Source organism: Microcebus murinus, chromosome 7 (assembly GCF_040939455.1).
Source record: "Microcebus murinus isolate Inina chromosome 7, M.murinus_Inina_mat1.0, whole genome shotgun sequence".
Taxonomy (NCBI): domain Eukaryota; kingdom Metazoa; phylum Chordata; class Mammalia; order Primates; family Cheirogaleidae; genus Microcebus; species Microcebus murinus.
This window is the reverse complement of record NC_134110.1, coordinates 73,567,501-73,587,280: the sequence shown is the minus strand read 5'-3', so window position 1 is coordinate 73,587,280 and position 19,780 is coordinate 73,567,501. Positions and strand designations below refer to the sequence as shown.

At 39.6% G+C, this 19,780-nt stretch overlaps 1 protein-coding gene across 1 annotated transcript in view; it reads left to right on the top strand.

Moving 5' to 3' along the window:
• The first annotated feature begins 356 nt into the window (after positions 1 to 356).
• The window catches only part of CPNE3 (copine 3), a 44,722-nt gene continuing 25,298 nt past the window's right edge, over positions 357 to 19,780 (top strand). The window contains exons 1-5 of the mRNA XM_076005176.1: positions 357 to 474; positions 15,714 to 15,853; positions 16,129 to 16,308; positions 18,066 to 18,140; positions 19,409 to 19,480. Of these exons, the coding sequence (XP_075861291.1) occupies positions 15,722 to 15,853; positions 16,129 to 16,308; positions 18,066 to 18,140; positions 19,409 to 19,480 (459 nt within the window). The 5' untranslated portion in view covers positions 357 to 474; positions 15,714 to 15,721. The remainder of the gene's footprint in view (positions 475 to 15,713; positions 15,854 to 16,128; positions 16,309 to 18,065; positions 18,141 to 19,408; positions 19,481 to 19,780) is intronic.

Here is a 19,780-nt window from a genome sequence, read left to right as displayed (position 1 = left end):
TGTAAATGGTAATCTGTTACCTTGAAAACGCTGTAAATAAGTATGGTTAAGAGCCAGTACATATTTCACTATTTTCATGTTGAGAATTTTTCTCGGTTCAGATATAGGATACATTTTATCAAATATTTTAATTTCTTTATTCTTCAGGAATTAATTTTGGTGCACCACACAACTTTGTGTAATGCCTGAAGTCAACTTTCGGTTTTCTGTAGGCGAGCGACCTCCGCAGTAACCGAGAAGCGCCAGCCTCCCCGGTGCAGGGAATAAAGGGCGGGGCTGCGGCCGGGGTGGGCGGAGCTCGCGCAGGATGACAGTGGGCGGGGCACGCCTTTGACCCGCCCCCTTGCGCCCCCGCCCCGCCCCTCTGCCCGTCCAGCCCTTGGTTCTGGTGAATCCCGGGTGGTTTGCGCTACGCTGCGGACGTTGCTGGTCTGTTCGGCACCAGCGCTCGACTTCCACCCAGAAGACCGGCACGTGAGTGGGGGCCTCACCCTGTTTCTGGGGGGGGGGCCCCCCGCAACCTCCCAACACCCCCGGGGGAAGAGGAAAGTCCTGGCCTGCAGAATCCGAGCCCGCGGGCTCCGCGCGGCGAGGCCCACTGGGCCCTGGCTCCGGGAGTGCACTCTGCGCTTCGCCGGCCGGGGATCGGCGGGGCGCGCGCGGGGCTCCCGGGCCGCTGAACGCTTGGTCGGCGGCTGGGCCAGGCCCGGTGCCTTCTGGAAGAGCCTCAACTTCGGCTTAGCTCTGGGCGGCGGGACCTGGCGGTCGGTCGCGCACCTGAAGGGGTGGTGCCTGGGATCCGCCTGGCTGCCCTCAGCGGAGAGGGTTGGGCTTGTGGCCAAGAGAAGGGTGACGGGCCCTAAAATGCCTGCAGCGCCCACCGGGGAGACGGGTAGGGACCCCACACCATACTCTAGGTGAAGCGAATGCCCTGATGAACGGGGCGCGCTTCAGAGCAGCCCAGGAGGAGAAGCTGCCAGGTGGGGTGGGCGACTCTTCCGGAGTGAAGCGAGGAGGTTGCGAGGAGACGTGTCCTAGCAGTTGCTGTTCCTGCTCCAGCTTCGAAATTCTTCTGTCTAGTGTTTTGGGTTCACTACTACAGGGGTGTGGAGGAAGTGCTGTTACATTCGTTTTTCAGTGCTGGAACTGAAAAACTGGAATTGACCATTAATGTTGTGCTTCCTGATCATTTGCAATTTTTGCTTATCCTTAGTGTTATCTTTTCGTGGCTGCCTCTACAACAGATAATCAAATAGAAGGAAGGGTGGGGTTTAATATAGCAATTATTGATTACAGCGTCCCATAATAACTCTGCTAGACAATTTTTATATATGTTAGCTTATTTAATGTTAATAACAACATGTTGAAGTGGTGCTGTTACTCTGTTTCATACTCCAGGAATCTCAGGTTGAATAACTCACCAAATAACAGTAAGTGGTAAATGGTAGCATTAAGGTTGGAACTCAGGTCTGTATGATTTTAGGGCACAGCCTTTATAGGTCAATGTAAAAGAACCTTGTTCTTTTGGATAAGACTGATGCTTAGGTTTCAAATCTGTGCTTTGAGGTTTGTGAGCTGTATGACCTTGGCCAGGGTACTTAATCATTTAGGGCCTGTTTCTGCATTTGTAAAAGGAAGATAAAATACCTCCTGTGTCACAGGCTTGTTATGAGGATTAAATAAGATATTTGTAAAACACTTAGCAAAGTGCCTAGCATATAGTTAGTGATAACTAGATGTAGCTACATACATCCTGCTGTTGTCACCAATTAGGGTCAGCAAACTCTAGCTCTTGAGTGCTGCCAGCTAGAGCCAGACAAAACTTGTACAGGCCTAGATCATAGGTAGAGGGAAACAGCAAAGGGTGGGAAAAGAAAAGGGAACTGAAAACAGGTAACATGTGTAACGACAATTGTAGTGACATCAGTGAATGTCTTGGGTATTCATCTGTGGTACCCAGGGCCACTGTTCACCTTTGTGAGAATTTTTCAAAAGGCAATTCCTTTTAGGTTAGGAATTGGAAAAATACATCCTACTTGGGCTGAAAATTTTCACACTGGGAATTGGACCATGCCGAGGCTCTTTGGATGTAAGTAGGTGCTGAATTCAGGAACCCACAGACTAAAATGTGTCTGACACAAACCCCACAATGAAGAGTGCAGTTCTCTTTCAGGATTTCTTCTCTCAGGTCTAGCGTCTAAAGAATGGAGAGAAGAATGAGGTTCCAGGGTGGTAGAACCAAAAGAATTCTTCTGCTATTAAGGGTTATATAATGACTGGACACCTCTCCTAATTTTGCCTCTAACTGTGAATACTTTATAGACGATCATCTTCATTTCCACATACATTTAAGGAAACCTAATTATTGCACATTTTATTTTCGTATACTCTTTACAATCTATCACCATTGCCGGAATAGTTTCCTTACAGCACTGGTTCAGATACCTAGTTCACACTGTATCCCAGCTCCTATCAATTCCTGGTATAGCTTTATACATAGTTTTCCTTGCCCTCAGTTTCCCCATGAAAATAGAAAGAAATACTGCATACTGATTTCAGTAAATCATTTTGAAATGTCCTCTTACCAAATGGGTATATTATGTCTAGTTCCTGTGAAAATTACCAAAGCAACACTGTGGTTGCAATATGCATTGTCATCAGGCTACTTCAGTTTTCTGAGCTTTTAGTTTACCATGCCTGTAGCCTTTAAGGAGATAGTCAATACATGTTAAAATAGATATATGCAACTGTAAAGAGGAACTTGTCTGTTCACATTTTCATCTGTTTAGGGGTCAGAATTTTTTTTTTAAAGTGAAATCAAAACAAATATTTCTTGATGGTGTTGTCACAATGTTTATAGAATATCTAAAATTGCAACCCACCTTCAATAGTTCTTGCTTCCCTTTCCTGCTTTATTTTACTCTTTAGAACTTACTACTGCCTAACATACTATATATTTTTTTATTTTTCTTTATTATTGTCTGCCTCCCCATAGTGTAACTAACTTCTTGAGGGTAGGGATACTTGTCTGTTTTGTTCATTTTTGGCTCCCCAGCACCTTAGAATAGCACCTGACACACAGTAGGTGATATATAAATATTTTTTGAATGAGCATTGAATGAATGAATAGTACTATTAAAGTGTTCATGATTGGGAAATAGAAAGAAAGGGGTTTGCCAGAAAGTTAAAAACAGCTGAAATGTATGTGCTAAGCAACCATGAGAGGAATAATCTTGAAATCAGGGAATGTATAAACATCTCAACAGATAGTCTTTGCACAATATACAAACTTTTAAACCTTAAAAACAAAGTGATTGTGGTTGTTGCAGCTTTATTATTTTTTTATTTTTTCCCCCGTCCTCCCTGCAGCTTTAAACTAAAGTTTTAAACTTCACTATTAACTAGAGAGGAGCACATAGTGACAAAATGTGAAATGCCAGTCTTGCCCAATGAAATATTATATATACTCAGCTAAGAAGAGGAGGAAGGGAGCCAGGTTTTGGAAAGTATGCATTTAGAGCTGACGCTTCCTAGATCCTAGGGCAGGTGAGAAGTTCAACATCTGGAAAATTCCAAAAGGTGGAAAGTTCTTAAAGTGCTCTAAGGGGAACAAGAACCCCAAGGGACTTTAGTCTCTGCAGGTTGATGTGCCTTAATATAATATCCAGCTTGCCTGCTGCACAGCTGGCCAGCTTTACTGAGTCTTTTTAATTTTAAAACTTTTCAACTGAGCGGTTGGGATTTTCAGGTATAGGAAGCAGCTCAGATTTTTACCAAGGGTAAAAGATGATTCACTTTGTAGATTTATACTATATAGCCAACTTTGCCGAGATGCATGTTGTATAAAGCGAGGCAATACTGAGATATTGTCACTGCTTCTAACTTTTATTAATATTCATCAATGGAAAAGAAGGCAAACTTTGTAACATAATTTTAAAGAGATTTATTTCTGAACCAAATTTGAGGACTATGATGTGGAGCCACGCCCAAGGAGCCTTGAGCAAGTGGACTCGCTGTGGTTGGGATACAGTTTGGTTTTATACATTTCAGGGAGACAGCGGTTACAGGTAAAGTCACAAATCAATATATGGAAGGCATACATTGGTTTGGCCCGAAAAGGTGGGCCACTTCGAAGTGGGGTGCAGGGGGGCTTACAGGCTTATAGGTAGTTTTAAAGATTCTTTGACTTATAATTGGTTAAAGACATGAAGCTTTGTCAAAGGGCTTGGAATGTTTTAAGATAAGGAGCTCTGTCTGTTAATTAGAGACAAAAATGTAGGACATATTAAGGACCTGCTGTTTTGTTTTGCATACCCTTAGGCCTGTTAATGGGTTACAAAGGATATCTCCAAGAAGGCAGGGGCATGATGAGGCATGTCTGACCTCCCTCCTTGTGCCAGGCAATTTAGTTTTAGGATATGCCCTTGGCCAAGAGGGGCCCCAGTCAGCCAGTGACTTTAGATTTTATTTTAGTTCATATATCTTACTATGTGAACCTATGATGAACTGTTCATTTGATAGGTTTGAAAATACAATCAGTGATATTTCCAGAACAAGGGATTAGAAAGTAGTATAACCTGAAACACATGTTTAGTAAACTCTATAGCCTGCCATGGATCATGAAATAGAACAATGTATCTTCAGGATTTTCTACAGAAATTAAAGAACGGTCCTTAGTTGATTGCTTACTTTGTAGCAATAAGGACAATGTAACTGCACATACTTTTTATTTTTGAAGTTAGAGTGATTAAGTATCAACTCTTTGGTATTAACTCCTGCTTTCCTCAATTCTGCATGTCCAAGTATCAGCTGTAGTATCCCTATTTAGATTTTGTTGAGGATAGTTCAAGAATCTGGAATAGTTCAAATGTTCTGGAAACATTTTATTTTAGGAGTGGCCAGAAGCTGATTCCTTTTGCAGCCATGATGTACGGTGAGAGCTTAATAATATGAGATTCCATGGATTTTTTTTTTTTTTTTTGAGACAGGGTCTCACTTTGTTGCCCAGGCTAGAGTGAGTGTCGTGGCGTCAGCCTAGCTCACAGCAACCTCAAACTCCTGGGCTCAAGCAATCCTGCTGCCTCAGCCTCCTGAGTAGCTGGGACTACAGACATGTGCCACCATGCCCAGCTAATTTTTTCTGTATATATTAGTTGGCCAATTAATTTCTTTCTATTTATAGTAGAGACGGGGTCTCACTCTTGCTCAGGCTGGTTTCGAACTCCTGACCTTGAGCAGTCCTCACACCTCAGCCTCCCAGAGTGCTAGGATTACAGGTGTGAGCCACTGCGCTGGGCCTGACATCTGAGAATTTAATAAGAGTTTCAAGCAAAGGTAACTAACTAGTGGAAAAGTATCCAGATATATATATATTTTTTTCAGAGACAGCTTTTTCCATAGTGAGAGATAGAGACTGAATTTGGAAAACTTTATCCTTTTTCTTCCATTTCTCTTTTTTGTTGTTATAAATTTTCTGATGTTTTCTATTCATTTTTTAAGTAATTTAATGTCACTTCCTAAGCAAGTTTCGTATTCACTGTAATTAAATTAGAGTCATAGAGCATTAACTGGAAGAGAATCTGGGAGTTACTTAAAGGGATTGACTCAACTCTTAGGTTTAACAGTTGAAAAAAAATTGAGGCCCAGAGAAGTTAGAGCACTTGCCAATGTGCCCACCATTGTGATGTGTGACTGATGTGGACCCAGAGTCCAGTTTTTTGATGGGCGATCTAGAGATCCTTCCTGTTTGTCCCTTTTTCATATTAAAAGAAAGCATGCCATTTTCTTTGTTTTATGTACTTTTATGCTTGGCATAATTCCCTATCCCAATTTCTAGTATCCCCTGTGGAGATAAAAAAAAAAAAAAAACACAAAAAACCTGAGCATCACTTTTTTACTAAATACAAAACAAGCTCATTTTAAATTCCTTTAATGTAAGTTTTTTACTCTCAGAGTCTGGTATTAAGTGTAGCATATTCCTGAGAATGAATGTTGCTGACCTAAGATGGTCCAGCAGTACCTGCATGGTAGACCTGTATGTGTTTAGATACCCTAGCAAGAAGAAAATGCTTCCTTAGCCTAAAGTAATTTACAATTTAATGGGCTATCTTGAAGAAAACCTGCTATGATGTAAATATAGTGTAAACCATTCTAGTTCTTCTACTCCTTGGCAAGCCATCGTAATTCTGGTTACCTTTGTTTAAGAAAGATAGTAATACTTGTAGCCTAAATATTAACCATGTAATTTTAAAGATCCTATTTCTTTATTAATTTGTATCAGGCTGAGTATTGCATTTGATATCGTAACAAACAAGCCATAAGGAAATTAATTAGAGAATATTACTATTATACTAAGTATTTAATTTTTATATTTTTTTTTTTTTTTTTTTTTTTTTTGAGACAGAGTCTCACTTTGTTGTCCAGGCTAGAGTGAGTGCCATGGCGTCAGCCTAGCTCACAGCAACCTCAAACTCCTGGGCTCGAGTGATCCTTCTGCCTCAGCCTCCCGAGTAGCTGGGACTACAGGCATGCGCCACTATGCCCGGCTAATTTTTTTTATATATATATATCAGTTGGCCAATTAATTTCTTTCTGTTTATAGTAGAGACGGGGTCTCGCTCTTGCTCAGGCTGGTTTTGAACTCCTGACCTTGAGCAATCCGCCCGCCTCGGCCTCCCAAGAGCTAGGATTACAGGCGTGAGCCACAGCGCCCGGCCTTTATATTGTTTTTAATTGACAAATCATAATTGTATACATTTATGAGGTTTATTTATTTTTTATTTGTATTAGTTTTAATTGACAGCTATATAACTATTAATTAGAGACTTTAGTTCCCTCAGGGCATTTTGGCATGAGGGGAAAAACATCTGGATTCTTGGTGTGATACTGCCACTTACTAGCTTTGTGATCTTAGATGAGTAATTTAACCTTTTTGAAGAAAGTCATTTTTTCCTCCTAATAGGCACTATGCATTGTCTGGACAATTAACAATGTACGGAAAATTGTCAGCATATTCTGGGGTAACTAATTCAAATATTGGAATGCTTTATATTATAGCTATGATGTATGGACCTCTCACCATACATTAAGTAATCATTGTACTGCCCAACTCACAGTTTTTGTGAGATTCAGAAGATAATATATTATTTGGAAGCACTTTGAAAATTGTAAAAACCCCACACTACCCAGATGTATGGAATTATTAACTGTATTTTCTTTCCCCTTTTTCTTCTACTCCCCATTCTCTTACTCTCTACCTTTATTAAAGGTGAAAAAAAAAATCCAACAGTCAGTGGCAACATGAATGCAACTTCTTTTACAGTGAACTATAGTCTAATTTTTAAATTTTTTAAATTTTTATTTTTTCTATATCCTAAGTCATCAAGCAATATATGGTGGATATAGTTTTAATCCTCAATAAAAATAGAAATCTCTAGAGAGCTTCTTCAGATTCAAGGGCACTTTGATTGTTCCCTATCTGTACTGCAATCCTACATTGTCGTATATTCTATTTATACATAAATAGCTGAGTATTTATTTTTGCTTTCGTTTTCCTCTTCCCACATTGAGAACATCATAGAAGGTATTCAGTAAATAATTGTTGCAAGAGTGGATCTCCCCAATTTGCATATAGTAAGCTACAAGGTCTTCTATTGCAGTATGCAGTCCCCACAGTCCTTAGCATAATAACGGGTACGCGGTAAGCTCTTAATACCAGTGTGTACACTTGCTAGTTTGACCTGGACCTCCCAGTAGTGTAGCAGCTTTTGGATTTATAGCCATATTACCCCTCCCTCTCTTTATTTTCAAAAGGGACACTTAATTACTGTTCTAAGCCACAGAGTTCGAGAAACTCTGCCTAGGGTGTTTATTGCTGATGTTGCTGGACCGGGTTCCAGCTGCCCCAAGGTTACCCTTGTTTACTTTCCGTAGTGGTCAGGCAGGATCTACTGGGGAATAGCAGTTAGTGAATCGTGGTATTAGAATCACAAGGAACCTCCTAGGATTTTTTAAATGTAGGCCAACCTTTTTATTTTGTAGCTCAAGACTGAAGGAAGTTTACTAAAGGGATTGGTAGGTGGGCACTGACTTCGTCCTGTCAATTATTGTAGGAGAAATTTTGAGTCACAGACAGGGGCCTGGGTTTCTGTCCCCCATGCAGTTACTACGGAACTGTAGATTAGGTAAACAAACCCCTCTGAGAGGATTTAGGGAAATTAGCACTTGTCTGTAGTCAAGGCTAACTGCTTTGGCAAATTAATTTGTGTAAATCCCAAAGATTGTTTTAATATCATTTCAAGAAGTTCTTCATAAATAAGGATGAGAAAGTTGCTTTATATCTTTCTACTTAATAATAAGCCCTCTATGCTGAGACATTTAATTAAAATATTTGAGTAGTTAATAAAATAATTGCTATAATTCATAGAGCATGCTGTAGACCTTCAACTGTCAGGTTTTTTGTTTGTTTTTTTTTGAGACAGGGTCTCCCTCTGTCACCTGGGGTAGAGTGCCGTGGCATCAGCCTAGCTCACAGCAACCTCAAAACTCCTGGGCTCAAGCAATCCTTCTGCCTCAGCCTCCTGAGTAGCTGGGACCACAGGCATGTGCCACCATGCCCAGCTTATTTTTTCTATATATTTTTAGTTGTCCAGCTAATTTCTTTCTATTTTTAGTAGAGACAGGGTCTCACCCTTGCTCAGGCTAGTTTTGAACTCCTGACCTTGAGCAGTCCTCCCGCCTCAGCCTTGCATAGTGCTAGGATTACAGGTACAAGCCACAACGCCCAGCCTGTCAGGTATTTTTTTAATCCCCATTTTATAGATGAGAAGAGTGAGGTTTAGATAGATAATGTGACAAAGGTGACACGCCCAAATAAATGGTGGGAAAGAAATTTGAACCACATCTGCCGACTCCAAAGTTACTGTTCTTTCTTCTGTGAATAACCTGTGCCAGATGTCATGCTTCAGGAAGAAGAGGAAGCAGTAAACATGGTCATTGTCTTCAGCTCATAGTAAATAGATAGGATGATGAGCCACACACACAAGTAGCAAGAATGGGAAGAAAATGGGATCAGTACCATATAAGCATTAGGAGGGTATAAGCAACAGCTTTATGGAGCAAGTATCATTTGATGTGGATCTTGAAGAACTTAGATAGGCAGAGGTAGCTGCTGTTCAGGCAGGCTAGGGTCAGATGTTGGCAGAGTCATGAATTGCAGGCTTAGCTCATTGGACTATGGTAGGCCCCTGGCAGCTAGTAGTCATTTTTTTGTTTTAATGGAGAGTGATGAAATTACGATGTGGAGAGAAGATGGCATTAGAATACCTATTAGGAGACTATTATAGTAGGCAGATGAGAGATATGGAAGACCTGAAATAGGGTTGCTACTGGGTACAGGAAGGGTCTGTGTGTCCTTGTTGGAGAGAGATTTGGGTTGTATTAGGCAGAACCTCCATGAAATCTTTACTGAGTAAATCTAAGAGTAGGTTTAGGGGAAGAAGAGAAAAGAGGAAGCAGTTAAGATTTTAGCCAGAGCGTGGGAATAACCATATGCCTTAACTTTCACATGTCAAGTGCCACTTCAAATATTAGGCTGTAATTTTCAGTTCCTTTGGATTATCGGTGTTATAATGTTGATTCAAAAAGTTAGGGCGACTGGGAGAATGGTTGATATATTTTTAGTATTTTTAGGGGTTATTTGCATTTCAGAAGAGGAGTTCGAATCAAGCAATTCTCCAGTAAGTAATATGTACTGTAGAGCCTATTTCTTTCTTTCCTCTTTATCATCTTACTCTTTGTGGAGTAAAATACTACATAGAATCATTTTTTAGTTGCTCATGCATTCCTCTGCCTCATCACTTGTCCCTGCCAATCCCTTATTTTTCTGTACACAAAGGATATAAAATATTTGTTTTATTTTCTCTCATCATAGTTTGTAGATAAGATATCCTATTGCTCTTTTAAAAAGTTGTGTATCAGGCCGGGCGCTGTGGCTCACGCCTGTAATCCTAGCTCTTGGGAGGCCGAGGCGGGCGGATTGCTCGAGGTCAGGAGTTCGAAACCAGCCTGAGCAAGAGCGAGACCCCGTCTCTACTATAAATAGAAAGAAATTAATTGGCCAACTGATATATATATAAAAAAATTAGCCGGGCATGGTGGCGCATGCCTGTAGTCCCAGCTACCCGGGAGGCTGAGGCAGAAGGATCACTCGAGCCCAGGAGTTTGAGGTTGCTGTGAGCTAGGCTGACGCCACGGCACTCACTCTAGCCTGGGCAACAAAGCGAGACTCTGTCTCAAAAAAAAAAAAAAAAAAAAAAAAGTTGTGTATCATATACTAGATAAGTACATTAAAAGGAAATGAAAAGAGCATCTTCATGAATGTTGCTATTAATGAGGCTCCAGACCTGAGTGTTTATGTAATTTCTTCCATTTGCCATTCAGTCATATGGGTTTTTAAATGAAAATGAGGCTGCAGTCAGAGTCCTTTTCAGGAGGAATACTACTAATAGAGGAAATTTGTTTCCTGCCAGCAATGCAGTAGGGTAACTGTTAGCAATTTGCTAAATAATCAGCTAACCCTGACATGTTGTTTTTGTAGCTTTTGTATGAGTATTTTAACCACTTCGGTACACCAGCCATGAAACCTTGCCCACAGCCGGCACTCATAGTCCACACCATAGTTTGTGCTGTGCATTGACGACGAATCCATTTTGCTCTTGTGTGATGAGGAAAGCTTGAAAGCACTGGAAGCTTGTTTTACTTTACAGGCAGCTTTACTTGTAATGTAAATCAGAAGAGGTAACATATACATATATGTTTTCATTACGTTATTTTTAAATGTTCACAATTTTGATAAATGAAAAATTAAAAAAGTCATACCATGGCTGTTGGCTAAAGTCGACGCTTGGCTGTGTGCCTTCATCTGTGGCTATCGACTATAGTCGACGCTGGTACCGAAGTGGTTAATGGAAAAAATATAATGTCCTGCCATGTTGTGTTTCTTTGATGTAAGACTCACTTCATACATAAATATCGGCAGTCTCTGTTGAATTCCCCCCATCCTTGGAAATTTGAAGACTTTTCTGGTGGCTGATAGAGAATTCTCTATATGTTGTTCTGGAGCTTTAGCAATCCTTGCTCATTCTATGTCTGTCCACAGCGTACTGCATGATGCTTGGTATTACAGACATGCAACTCACAAGTCTCCAAACTACCTTATGTAAAAGAAAAAAAATCTTTCAACTAACATTATTCCACAGATTCTGTGTTAGATACAAAAAGCAAGATGCTTGGCACATGCCAGATTTATGGGTTTTTTGCAGTGTCTCCATTTTTACTGATGAGGAAATCTAGGCTCAGGAAGTTAAAGTTACATATATGTGGTCACACAGCTAGCACAAGATGCAAGATTCAACCCAGGTATACATTACTCCAAATTTGATCATCTTCCTGTACAGTAGTAATCTGCTACTATTAGTGCAATTGAAATTTGAGGAGCAACTTGTTATGGATTGGAATAATCGGGATAATCATTATGGAATGGAATAATAAAAAATAAGAAACAAGGGATAGATAAGAGAGGATCAGACCCTGGAGGCAGGTAGTGATAATACATTACTCTTACTACTGATGCTAAACATTTGAATACTTACCATATATTAGGCATTGTTTAATATAGTAGCTCGTTCAATTCTCATGACAACCCTTTGAGGCAGGGACAGTTATTTCATTTTACTTTATTTTATTTTCAACCTACTCCCCACACTTACTTCATTTTATAGATGGGGAAACCTGGAGGGAATATGGAGATTACAGCTCTTGCCCAACGTCACAGGATGAGAAATCAGGCAGTTTGCAGTTTGATTCTAGAGCCTATGATAGGGAGCATTGAACAGGAAGGGGAAAATCAAGGGGGCATGCTTCATTCAGGGCTGAATACAGTAGATGTGAAAAAAAGAGAAAAAAGAAATTGTATGTAGGGGTGGGGTGGGTGTGGGAGAGGGATGTAGGTTTGGGGAGTACTGTGCACCAATTGCTGTCTGAAGGCTTGAAAGGGGTATGATCAAAGGAGAGGTAAATGCAGACAAAGACCAAGAGGTGACAGAGCCTTCAGGGATTCTCACAGTTTTTCCTATGGGAGAAGGGGGAGAGGTACTAGGCAGAGATGGAGAAGAGGAGAATGAAGAATGGAAAATCCAAGGAAGAAGGGATTGAGGATGAGGTCCCCAATATCAATATGCCCGAGACTTCATGGATATGGGTAACTTTAAATTAAATCTACCTTCTGTGTGCTTTTGTGTTTTGTGGTATTTCTCCCTTCTTATTGATGAACTCTTGTCTCCTGTTATGTTTTTAGCACTTTTAATTTTTTTATAACTCAAGGGGAAGAGGAATGATTATTGTATTAACATTATTATTACAAATGCTTTCTATTATTGATACTTCAGAAAAGAAATAGTAGGCTGGGCGAGGTGGCTCATGCCTGTAATCCTAGCTCTCTGGGAGGCCGAGGCGGGCGGATTGCTCGAGGTCAGGAGTTTGAAACCAGCCTGAGCAAGAGCGAGACCCTGTCTCTACTATAAATAGAAAGAAATTAATTGGCCAACTAATATATATAGAAAAAATTAGCCGGGCATGGTGGCGCATGCCTGTAGTCCCAGCTACTTGGGAGGCTGAAGCAGAAGGATTGCTTGAGCCCAGGAGTTTGAGATTGCTGTGAGCTAGGCTGACGCCACGGCACTCACTCTAGCCTAGGCAACAAAGTGTGACTCTGTCTCAAAAAAAAAAAAAAAGAAAAGAAAAGAAATAGCTAATCTTCTGAGTTGGACAGTATGAAGACATGCTACTTTTGGTGCTAAATTCTAATCCTGTTTATTGCTTGATAAAGAGACCTTATTGGTATCAGGTTAGAGTGTTCTAACTTGTAAGACACTGTAGAATTAGAAGAGATTTGACAAGTGACATTTTAAAATAAGCCATTTCGTCCCATTTTCCCCAGTTTAGGAACTTGTAGTAAAATCTTGTTACCCACCTACTGAGTTCTTCTGACTGATTCTCAGGACACTCTAAGCTTGGACCTTCTACCTGTCCAGCTTTGCTTTCTCTAACATAGATGCTCACTTCTGTGACACCTGGTGAGATGTCCTCACTGTGCCTTCTGATATTCTGCTCTTTCCTGTCTTTTACTTTACCTGTTCAAACTGAATCTTTCAAAACCCAGGCAGGATAAGTCTCACTTGCACTATTAATTCTCCTCTGACTGCTTCATTGATTTCTTCTTGCCCTTGATATCTTTTGTGCATATTGTCAATACTATGTATTTTAATACTTAACTATTTTGATGTATATTAAAATGGCAAAGAAAGAAAAAAGCCAAAACAACAACCCCCCAAAAATCTAACTTCATAAAAGGACATAGTATTAATAGTTTTAGTTTTACTACAATATCCCTGGGTATGGATGGGATTTGGGAAACAAATTGGGGATTTGTGAACTTTGTTGTTTATTTTATTTTATTTTTTTTTTTTTGAGACAGAGTCTAGCTTTCTTGCCTAGGCTAGAGTGAGTGCCGTGGCGTCAGCCTAGCTCACAGCAACCTCAAACTCCTGGGCTCAAGCCATCCTCCTGCCTCAGCCTCCCAAGTAGCTGGGACTACAGGCACAAGCCACCATGCCCGGCTGATTTTTATATATATATATATTAGTTGGCCAATTAATTTCTTTCTATTTTTATGGTAGAGACGGGGTCTCGCTCAGGCTGGTTTTGAACTCCTGACCTTGAGCAATCCACTCGCCTCGGCCTCCCAGAGTGCTAGGATTACAGGCGTGAGCCACCGCGCCCGGCCGACTTTGTTGTTTATTAAGGAATGATTTTCTTTCTAGGTAAAGGGATACACATGTAGCATTACTTTTAAAAGGAATTTCTAGCAGTTACTACTAAGGTTATGCAATCTACCTCATTATTCTCAGTCTCCATTAATTTAGGAATCTTAAATGGTAGTACTGATTTTTTTTTTTTTTTTTTACTTTTTTTTGAGACAGAGTTCTCACTCTGTTGCCCAAGCTAGAGTGAACATCAACCTAGCTCACAGCAACCTCAAACTCCTGGGCTCAAGCAATACTACTGCCTCATTCTCCCGAGTAGCTGGGACTACAGACATGTGCCACCATGCCCGACTAATTTATATATATATATTTAGTTGTCCAGCTAATTTCTTTCTATTTGTTTTAGTAGAGACAGAGTCTCGCTCTTGCTCAGGTTGGTCTAGAACTCCCGAGCTCAAACGATACTCCCACCTCGGCCTCCCGGAGTGCTAGGATTACAGGTGTGAGCTACCACGCCCGGCCTTGGTATTGATTTTTGACATACATTGAAGATTGCTACTGTTTTTTAGAGTTTTTTTAGAGTTCATTAGCGTAATTAAGGAGTTTTCATAAGGCATGAGTTGTTTTCTGACACTGCCACAGGCTGTTCCAATAGTAATCCTTATTATTTCAGACTTAATTAGGCATTTTCTTCAGCACAGAGATCCTACTCTTGTTAGATATAATAGGCTGATGAGTGGAATTTTTTCTGTATGCTAGAATTTCAGCTAATGCTCAAAGTGGAGGGCAAAGGACATTAAATACTCCACATTGTAAGGACGTTTGCCAGCAGCTTTAGGGGAAGAGGTATCTTACCACTTCCAGAACCTGTCCTATCACCATCAACCTCCACTTCACTCTAGGTGGCTGACTAAGTGGTCCTCCAGCTAGGGAATGCAATGCCTGGTTCCTCTTCTTGGTGACACCCGCAGTCTCTTTCATTTTCTCAGTTCAGGGAGGAAAGCAGCTCACCCTCAGTACTGCATCCCTACTCAAGGCCAGCCCCAACAAGTACTCCACCCTGTCCCCAGTCCTTTCCATATATGGATTGGAGGTTGGGGAGAGGAGAGGTCTGTGAAAGTTAGGCTAACTCTGGTATTTCTTAGCAAGTCATGAGGGGAGATGGCGACACCTCTCTCTAATGTGTCAACCTTGTCTACACTTTAGAATCATCTAAGGAGCTGAGGCCCAAGTTGCACCCTAAACCAGTCGAGTGAAAATCTGTTTATGTTGGACTCTGGCATCAGCAGCTTTGAAAGCTCCTCCAGATGGTTCCAATAAGTACCCAAGATTGAGAACCCCTGCTGCTAAATATTCGGAGTTGGGGGCAGAGTGGAAGGAAGGGTATTTGTGGTCTTTTATGCCCCCGGTTTAGTCTTAGCCAAAATTCTTTTAAAATAGAAAATATCCCACACAGTATCTTATTAAATAAACAATTAAAAAATGAAATTAAGGTTGTAGTTTAATCTGTTTTGTTCTGTAGCATAATGCTATGTTTACCTTTAAGTGAAGGAAGAACCAACATTATATACTTGGACCTTTCCTGAATAGTAAAATGTATAATAAGGTGAAAAGAAGATTAGCATGTCTTATTTGCCATCTTAAAAGCTGCATTTTACTCTCATACAGTAAATGAGTTATATCCTAGCAATATCACTGCAATGAGCTAATAATAGGCACCCAAATCCCGAGAAGTCACATATAACAAACAGTCTCATACTAGCAAAGTCATTCTTCTGTGAGCCTGTTCTGACAATTTTTCTTAAGAATTCAGCCATTTACATCAGGAATGAGTGTGCTTCTTGAAGACACAATTTCACTTACTTTCTCATTTCATCGGTTTTCCCACAGCTCAAGAAATGGCTGCCCAGTGTGTCACGAAGGTGGAGCTGAATGTTTCCTGTAGCAATCTTATGGATACAGATGTCGGGTCAAAGTCGGACCCTTTATGTGTATTATTTCTGAGTACAAGTGGTCAACAGTGGTATGAGGTAATATTAAATACTTCAAGTGACAAGTAATCTGAATTGCTCTTTTAACAATGTGAAGAGTTTTTTTAAAAAATGTTAAAAATAATAACACCATCTCCCGTGTTAATGCAGTTTTTTGAGAAAGTTTGTCCTTGATTGTAGAATTCTTCATACACATATAGAAACTTCCTTTAGTTGTCATGCCTATATTTATTTATGTTTAGTACATAAAGATGTTAGAATCCAAGTGCACCTTTGATCTGAAGAAACTTTTTTGTTTTGGGGGGTGGGTGTAGGTTGAACGCACAGAAAGGATTAAGAATTGCTTGAATCCCAAATTTTCCAAGACATTTATTATTGATTACTACTTTGAAGTTGTTCAGAAATTGAAATTTGGGGTTTATGACATCGACAACAAAACTGTTGAGCTGAGCGATGATGACTTCTTAGGAGAATGTGAATGTACCCTTGGACAAGTGAGTATACATAGCCACTATCTCTATTTTGTCTAAAATTTTAACCAATGAATTGGGTGTTTTCAATGAGTGTTCATTTAATTTTTAAAATTGAAAAATGTAATCGTTTTAAAGACTGAGCTCATATATGTGTATTAATGTGGTTGGCTTGAACATTATGCAGTTTATCTTATTTTATGAAAGGCAGGGAACATGCATTTCTGGCAAAGCCTGTTAATTCTTTTGAGTAAGGATGCTTCATTGAGCATTTCAATAAATAATACCTCTGCTCTAGCTGCTGCAGAGTTCAGTACAATTTTGTTATGCTCACGTCATCAATGCTAGCAAAGTAATAGCAACTTCTCTGATTTTCTAACTAGCATAACTTGTCCCTCTTGACTACTGATGCCTCAACACCACCCCTTTACCTGGCTTGTTCTTGATACAGCCTAAGGTGTATCAGTTTCTCACTCTCCCCATAAACCTTCTCTGATCCCTTACATTAGCTTGGAGCCCTTCACTGAGCTCACTTGGCATTCTCTACTGCTTCTTACCTTATTTTTTTTTTATAGTTGCTTAATTACCTGTCTTCCCAGTATATGACAAGCTTGGTCAGGGCAGGGGAATGTCCTGTGGCTCACTATTTTGCTCCTTGCTCAGTCTGATTTATAAGGAGAGATCATGACTATCTGTATAGATTGGGGAAGGCTTCAGGAAAGAGGAGTCATTTTCCTCAGTGGGTGATGTTTATCACTTAAATTTGTCTTTGACGAATTTTTCAGGGTTGAATTGTTTGGAGGTCATGTATTTACTAAGTCTCAAGAGCAATATGGAACTAATCAGTTTTCTAAAACTTTGATAAATAGTATCAAAGGAAAAATTAAAGAAGAACTTTTTTGGAAAAAAAATTACAGTGTAGCAAAAATTCTATTGACCTTGTGAAATATGAAATATATCAGAACTATATCTGTTTGAAAGGACCTAGGTATTGGTTATATTATTAATATATATTAAATTATATTAATTTGAAGCAATATAATACTTTATGAGAGTTAAATATTAAAGTTGTGTGTCGGTAGAAAAATTGAATCCCATTTGTTGAGTGTTCTGAGGCTTACCTTTTACCTCGAGGGGTTTCAGCTCAGTGATTTTAATATGTGATGAGAATCTTGCCCTCTTTTTCCATTACAAGGAAGAAGTTAAACTTTAAAGTACTTGGTAAAGAAAATAGTAGGTTGGGAGATTGTATCTGCCTGGGTAGCCTCCTAGGAAGTTTTTTTCCAATGAGTTTTTAATGTGTGGGTGTTTTAAATGTCTAAAGAATCTCTAAATTAAGGAACAGACTTAATGTTTCCATTTCTAGTGATTTTAAGAGAACTTCTCTGGGTATGGTGGCTCACACCTGTAATCCCAGCACTCAGGGAGGCTAAGCCTGGAGGATTGCTTGAGGACAGGAGTTCAAGACTAGCCTGAACAAGACAGTGAGACCCCATCCTAAAATAAAATTAGCTGGGTGTAGTGGTGTGCGCCTGTAGCCCCAGCTACTAGGGAGGCTAAGGCAGGAAGATTGTTTGAGCCCAGGAGTTTATGGCTGCAGTGAGCTGTGGTCATGCCACTGCACTCCAGCCTGAGCAACAGAGCGAGAGCCCATCTCAAAAAAAAGAGAAGAAAGAAAAGAAAAAGTGAACTTTATATTCAGTCTTTTCTCGAAACTATTCAGTTTAAAAATTCTCATGTTGAAGTGAAATAGCTCTTGTATCACTTTTCAATTTTAACAGATTGTTTCCAGTAAGAAGCTAACTCGACCACTAGTGCTTAAAAATGGCAAACCTGCAGGAAAAGGGAGCATTACGGTAAAAATATTTGTCTTTTGCCTCAAAAGCGTTAGCATAATAGGACATACTAAAATTGTCTGTATATCGGACAAATGTGCTACAGCCATGCTTTATCATTTGATCTCGAATGTTGCATTCCATCCACCCTTGCCTTTTAGTGATCACAAATGAGAAATGTGCCAAAAAAGAAGGAGAAAAATGCAGTATGGGAGTCCTTTCTTTCAATTTTTTCAAGTTGCCTCTAGAAGTCAGGTGCATCTTGGTGATACTTGCCCCTCCTCCATGGATGCATCAATAATCTAAATAATTTGGCTCTCTACCAGGGAAACAGTCCTCTCAACATGACAGATACATTCCATAATGAACTTAATTCCAGATGGATGTTAAATATATATATTATGACATGGCCATTGAACCTATAAACTCTATATTGTGTTTTTTTGTGCTTGTTCTCTGCTGCCCATCCTCCCACTCAGAACTTCCATTGCTGATTACTGGCCCTAGGCAAATGAATATATGCTTTACTGTATCTTAGGTTTCAAATTATATAATGCCAAGCTTTTAAATACCTTATCTTCTAGAGTTTCTGTCCAGGTGACCACTTTCTGGAGTCATGGTTTTCTAACTTGAGCTATCTCTGAGTATACAAGCCTGGCTCCCTGAGGGAGCCATGTTTGAGGGTTGTTTTGATTATCAGATACATTTCTCTGAACAGCTATTTTGTTCTGGTTTAGATTTCCAAAGGCATAAGAATGCAGACTGTTGGGCATGTAGACTTCTGCGGGACAATGAATGTTATCAGTAGTTAGCTTTATTGCTTTGGGGCATAGTAGCCTGATATTTGTTTTTAAGTAGAATATGTTTCAGTTACATTGAGTGAAAACATTGTTCTGACATTTCAATTTATAGAGTTCACTAGGTATTATTTACTCAGACTTCTCAGTGTTTCAAAAGCTTTAGTTTGTTTTGTGCACAGGATAGCTTCAGTCTTCAAGGGCTTTGACTTTTCTCTGGAGTAGGGGATATCCAGTTTGGGCAAGCACGTTTACAAGGGAAGTTGCATAATGCTAACTTGGCATATTTTTGGAAAATATTTATTTCACACACATAAAAGAAATAACAGTAAATCTTTCTTAATGGCACCATTTTCTTATTAAACATTTTAGAATCCATTTATATCAGTATATATTTATATATTATTAGATAACAGAATAAATCAGTACATATTTCATGAATATATTAGAATCCCTAAAACTTGTTTTCTTGCACTTACCTTATCTACTCAGATTTCAGCTGAAGAAATAAAGGATAATAGAGTGGTCTTGTTTGAAATGGAAGCCAGAAAACTGGATAATAAGGTGGGTAGATTATGTAGATTTCAATAAAGATGTCATGTTTCGCATCACATTGATTCCCTTTCGAGAAAATAATAATACAGTTACCGTTGTGAACTCCATCATCTGGGCATCATGTAGGGTATTAGTTACTAGAATTTTGCATTTCTGTGTGTGTGTGTGTGTGTGTGTGTGTTTAAGCAGAAACTATTTCCCTTTACATCTAGATGAAAGAACTTCTTCTAGATATGATCAAAGAATTTGTCTAGGTTAAAAGAGGAGTTGAATACAAGTGTTAATGTTACTTGTAAAAGGCATGAGAGA